This window comes from Eleginops maclovinus, chromosome 2, assembly GCF_036324505.1.
Source record: "Eleginops maclovinus isolate JMC-PN-2008 ecotype Puerto Natales chromosome 2, JC_Emac_rtc_rv5, whole genome shotgun sequence".
NCBI lineage: Eukaryota > Metazoa > Chordata > Actinopteri > Perciformes > Eleginopidae > Eleginops > Eleginops maclovinus.
This window is the reverse complement of record NC_086350.1, coordinates 1,478,770-1,484,025: the sequence shown is the minus strand read 5'-3', so window position 1 is coordinate 1,484,025 and position 5,256 is coordinate 1,478,770. Positions and strand designations below refer to the sequence as shown.

The following is a 5,256-nucleotide window of genomic DNA, read 5'->3' as shown; positions in this document are numbered from 1 at the left end:
TGGTTTAGTCAAAACCCTGGGATATTTTGCTCCGTTTCTCCAGGTTTTTATTGACACTACCTTATATTTCACGCATGTTCTTCCATTGAACTTCTCTTGTATGCATCACCAGTCATCATGCATATGTTAACATCAATAAAGAGGAACTGGCCTTCATTTTGATGCCTTGATTCCACATCCTGCTCGTATGTAAGCTCAGGATTGTATGAATCTACAGTAAAATGATTGGTCTGTACGTCGTTTTGCACATCACTTTACATGTAAAGCAGATGTAGCTGCAGCACCTGGACTTCTCTCAGAAACAGAGAGCAGATTTCAGTGAATCCTGAGGGGGAATCTGCCGTCAGCTGACCCACTCCCTCCGGACCGTCATGAAAACACAGTGCACTCTGGGAGGTTGTTTTCTGAAGCTTAATTAATCTGGAACGTGTCCATTTATTTCCTATAAGCTTTCTTTAAATATCCACACTGACTGTTGACACTGGGATCTGCCCAGTACAGAGCCTCTGATGGTGGGGGGGGGGGGATTAGTTCATTGTTTTCTGTTTCTGTTATGGACCATCTGCTACTCACGGAGATAAGATGATAACAACATGATGCTCATCTCCAAAAGGTCTTAATGAGCTGTTGTAAATAATATGTTTAATTGGATCCATTTAAAGTCCAATTTCAATTTGAAACAAGAAGAGGAAAGGTGTTTGGGGAGGAGCTGCAGGCAGGAGGGGACAAAGTTAGCTCACATATCGTTAGCATTAGCTTGTTGTTGATAACCAAACCAAAGTTACATTTGCTGGCACGTTAGGGCTTAAAAGTTTGAATATTGGATCTAAATAAACTCCAATTTTGAATATCATGTCCATGACACCTTGAAATGAGGAAGTGTTTCCTACATAAAACTTCCCATTTGTGTCTTTTCTGTTTCAAGGGGCCACACTTTTTTTGCCTTTCATCCCTCTCCTGTAGTGTGCCCTATAGGTTTTAGTGCATGTAAATGGTCTGCAAAGGCTAAAATCCCTGTGTTCCCTCCTTCCTTTAAGTGATTACATCTCCAGTCTGGTGTCGAGTGCACAGCTAATTGCTAAATGTGTTTTTGAATCATTCATCTTCCAGCTTTTACGTTACATTTCATTCCATCTAAATCAATAACGGTGACGACGCGTGTCTCCATTTATGCGGTGCTTTTAGTTCAAATTTGAATCTCTTTCTGTACAGTTCTACAGCCCTACACATGGTGTTCAATGTGCCGCAGGTGAGCAACTAACTTAGCTATCGAGCCAACAAGCTAAACCAGCTACCAAGTGGTGCAGGATAAGACTGTGTGCATGTCTGCGGGATGGATATAAGGAGACATTTGCAGCAAAGCTAACGCAGGTTTTTGCATTAAGTGATGGACAACGGACGTAGACGGTTTAAAACAGACTCTACTTAGACATCCTGAAATGAAAGATATAAAAAACACTCTAAAATGGTTTTAATATTCATCTCAAATTAAAACACACCGTCAGAGATTTACAGGGAAGATTTAAAGACTGCAGCTTAGTTTAAGTTGTGCCTTTTAATGTAAAACACAGAATAATACGGCCATCATCCGTCAGGTTTTAAAGTTAATGGATCATGAAAGTTCAGCTAGAGACCTTTTATATCTGAATGGGTCTTTGAACATGTAAATATCCATGTTTTCATGCATGCAATATTTCCTACAACGGGTGACTGTGGACTGAGTGCGGTCGTCTTTGGACCAGCCGGTTGTGGGTTCGATCCCAGACACATGTCGATGGGCAAGATACTGAACCCTGAGGCGATCCCGATGGCCAACGGTGTGAGTGTTAGCTTCCCTAGAGCAAGGTGTGCTGCTCTGCATGAATGAGGGGTGAATGACTCGTAGTATGTGAAGCTTTGGGGGGTTGAGGAGACCTGATGAAGAGCTGTATAAATACAGACTATTTATACAAAAAAGCATTTAAGGAGGAAAAGTCTTTGCAGCAGCGTAGTTCAAACATGCAGAGCTCCTCATGCTTCCAATATGTTTTATAAATGCTTTAATATTTCTGTGTAATGCCAACCTGCAGCTTTAAAACATGTTATAGTACTTGAGGGTGAGAGAGGAGCCCCCTGCATGTGAGGGGGGTTACATTATTATCGTCATTCTCATGCAGCAGATGGAAGGGAAGGACACTCACGTCTCCGGTGGGATCTTCATCTGAGCCTGAGCTGTAATCCACAGGCAGAGAAATCCCAGAATTCCCAGGACCTTCCGAGTTCCCTCCATCCTGCAGAAATCTTCAACCCTAACAGCTCTTCAGAGACTTCCGGAGGATCTCAGAAGAAGAGAGTGTGTAGGAAACGGCTTCCTCATGTTGGCTAAAGAGAGGAGGTGAGGAAGACGAGGGTCACGGCGATGGCTTTCTGACCCTGAATGCTCTCCGGCATTCCTGGATGAATCTGTCCGGCTGTAGGCATCTTCCTCAGGTTTTATCTTCTCATCCTCTTACAGGAAACTCCCTGATTTTTGAAGTGATGGTGGAGATCTAGACTCTAGTTTTTGGTGCAAGAAGATAAAGGAAGTCTTCAGGTCATGGATTAAAAGTAGTCCTTCTTGGCTTCTCCATGGAAAGAGTTTTTTAAATTGCTCTTCATGAAACCAGACTCGGGTTAATTTTCCAGCAGAAATTTAGGAAGACATGAAGCCGGCAGTGTGCGTCAGATTTTGCAGTCGCTCGCTTCCACTGTCACCCAATTTGCAACGTAATCCACTTGGATTAAAATCTCCTCTTCCCCATGGAGAGAGAGGGAGAGGGAGAGGGAGGTGAGGGGGGAGGGAGAGGGACGATTGGATGCAGGGGATTGGACGACGGCTCTGTTTTATCTAAGAGGATTACAGCGATTTCTGGAGACAGGCTCTCCTGCGACCAATCAGAGGGCAGAATCCCAGAGATTCAGTTTGGCTGTAGAGACAGTGCACACACACACACACACACACACACACACACACACACACACACACACACACACACACACACACACACACACACACACACACACACACACACACACACTAGGTAAATATTACATGGGATCAAATTAAAGTCAGGGAATTTGTTTAAATTTTCATCCCAAATCGGGACATTTTTTTGTCACAGCAGCAGAAAGTTTAAAGGTGTTGCACATGGGTTTAAAATATAATAAAATACAAATAGAACAGAATAGAAGATACACATGAACAGTTAATAAATGTATTTAGAATTACTGTACAGCTCTACCTTTTACATGTTGAATTTAAATCCAATGAGGTAGCGGTGGTGACGTGAAGTCATGTGACCGTGCTGTAGTTCCTTTATAGCCCAACATTAGCCGCCTTTAGCTTAGCGGTGGTGACGTGAAGTCATGTGACCGTGCTGTAGTTCCTTTATAGCCCAACATTAGCCTCCTTTAGCTTAGCGGTGGTGACGTGGAGTCATGTGACCGTGCTGTAGTTCCTTTATAGCCCAACATTAGCCTCCTTTAGCTTAGCGGTGGTGACGTGAAGTCATGTGACCGTGCTGTAGTTCCTTTATAGCCCAACATTAGCCTCCTTTAGCTTAGCGGTGGTGACATGAAGTCATGTGACCGTGCTGTAGTTCCTTTATAGCCCAACATTAGCCTCCTTTATCTTAGCGGTGGAGACGTGAAGTCATGTGACCGTGCTGTAGTTCCTTTATAGCCCAACATTAGCCGCCTTTAGCTTAGCGGTGGTGACGTGAAGTCATGTGACCGTGCTGTAGTTCCTTTATAGACCAACATTAGCCTCCTTTAGCTTAGCGGTGGTGACGTGAAGTCATGTGACCGTGCTGTAGTTCCTCTATAGCCCAACATTAGCCTCCTTTAGCTTAGCGGTGGTGACGTGAAGTCATGTGACCGTGCTGTAGTTCCTTTATAGCCCAACATTAGCCTCCTTTAGCTTAGCGGTGGTGACATGAAGTCATGTGACCGTGCTGTAGTTCCTTTATAGCCCAACATTAGCCTCCTTTATCTTAGCGGTGGAGACGTGAAGTCATGTGACCGTGCTGTAGTTCCTTTATAGCCCAACATTAGCCGCCTTTAGCTTAGCGGTGGTGACGTGAAGTCATGTGACCGTGCTGTAGTTCCTTTATAGCCCAACATTAGCCTCCTTTAGCTTAGCGGTGGTGACGTGAAGTCATGTGACCGTGCTGTAGTTCCTTTATAGCCCAACATTAGCCTCCTTTAGCTTAGCGGTGGTGACGTGAAGTCATGTGACCGTGCTGTAGTTCCTTTATAGCCCAACATTAGCTGCCTTTAGCTTAGCGGTGGTGACGTGAAGTCATGTGACCGTGCTGTAGTTCCTTTATAGCCCAACATTAGCCACCTTTAGCTTAGCGGTGGTGACGTGAAGTCATGTGACCGTGCTGTAGTTCCTTTATAGCCCAACATTAGCTGCCTTTAGCTTAGCGGTGGTGACGTGGAGTCATGTGACCGGTGTTAACAGCTGATAGCTACGTGGTTTGTTTACATGATGACACAGATGTGCATTTAAGTGTGTCTCCTACACACAAACGCACATCAAACCAGTTAATGAATATTAAAAAAGAAAAAACAATGTGGATAAATTGTGCATCATTTTTATTGCAAAACAGCCCTTAAAAGACACACATCTACACTGTGGATCTCTGACCTGCCTTTATCATTTAATTTAAGGATGTACACAATGTCTTTATGTTAGTCAATGGTCCTCCTGAGGTTTGTAATCCTCAGACCAAACCGATTTGGATAAAGTGGTTTATAGCATCAGTCTTATTTTATTGAATCACCTTTTGTTTAGTGAGTCGAATACTTTCTTGAGGTTCTTCCTTTCCAAAAGTGTGTTGTATTCAGCGTCTTGGAAAGGTTTTACATGAAGTATATCCACCTCCACTTATCGTTTGATTATACATATTCAACATAATTAAGATACTTGAATTGATGTCCTCTGTATTCATAGCCTCACTGATGCTGACGTCTCTGTGGTGTGTAGTGCGGGGGTCTCAGAGAAGGAAGATCAGATCTCATTGATCCCTCAGGTTATTCCTGTCCCTCATCAATAACTAACGAAGAGCGAAACCACTAACCGCTGCCAGCAGACCTTTTACACCCCAACACCTGAGAGCCTCACTGAGTTGTGGATACATTAAATACATTAAAATGAATGAGGAAGGGTATCATTACTTTCCAATTCAAAAGTTTTAGAGAAAAGGCTGCTGGGGGATTTACATTACATCGTAC

General features: G+C 43.5%; 1 protein-coding gene across 4 annotated transcripts in view; it reads right to left on the bottom strand.

The window, feature by feature from the left end:
* Nucleotides 1-2,726, bottom strand: part of LOC134880921 (voltage-dependent calcium channel subunit alpha-2/delta-4-like) — a 49,552-nt gene extending 46,826 nt beyond the window's left edge. For all 4 annotated transcript variants that reach the window (XM_063907983.1, XM_063907991.1, XM_063907984.1 and 1 more), the window contains exon 1: nucleotides 2,181-2,726. In XM_063907983.1, the coding sequence (XP_063764053.1) occupies nucleotides 2,181-2,269 (89 nt within the window). In that variant the 5' untranslated portion in view covers nucleotides 2,270-2,726. The remainder of the gene's footprint in view (nucleotides 1-2,180) is intronic.
* Nucleotides 2,727-5,256: the final 2,530 nt, after the last annotated feature.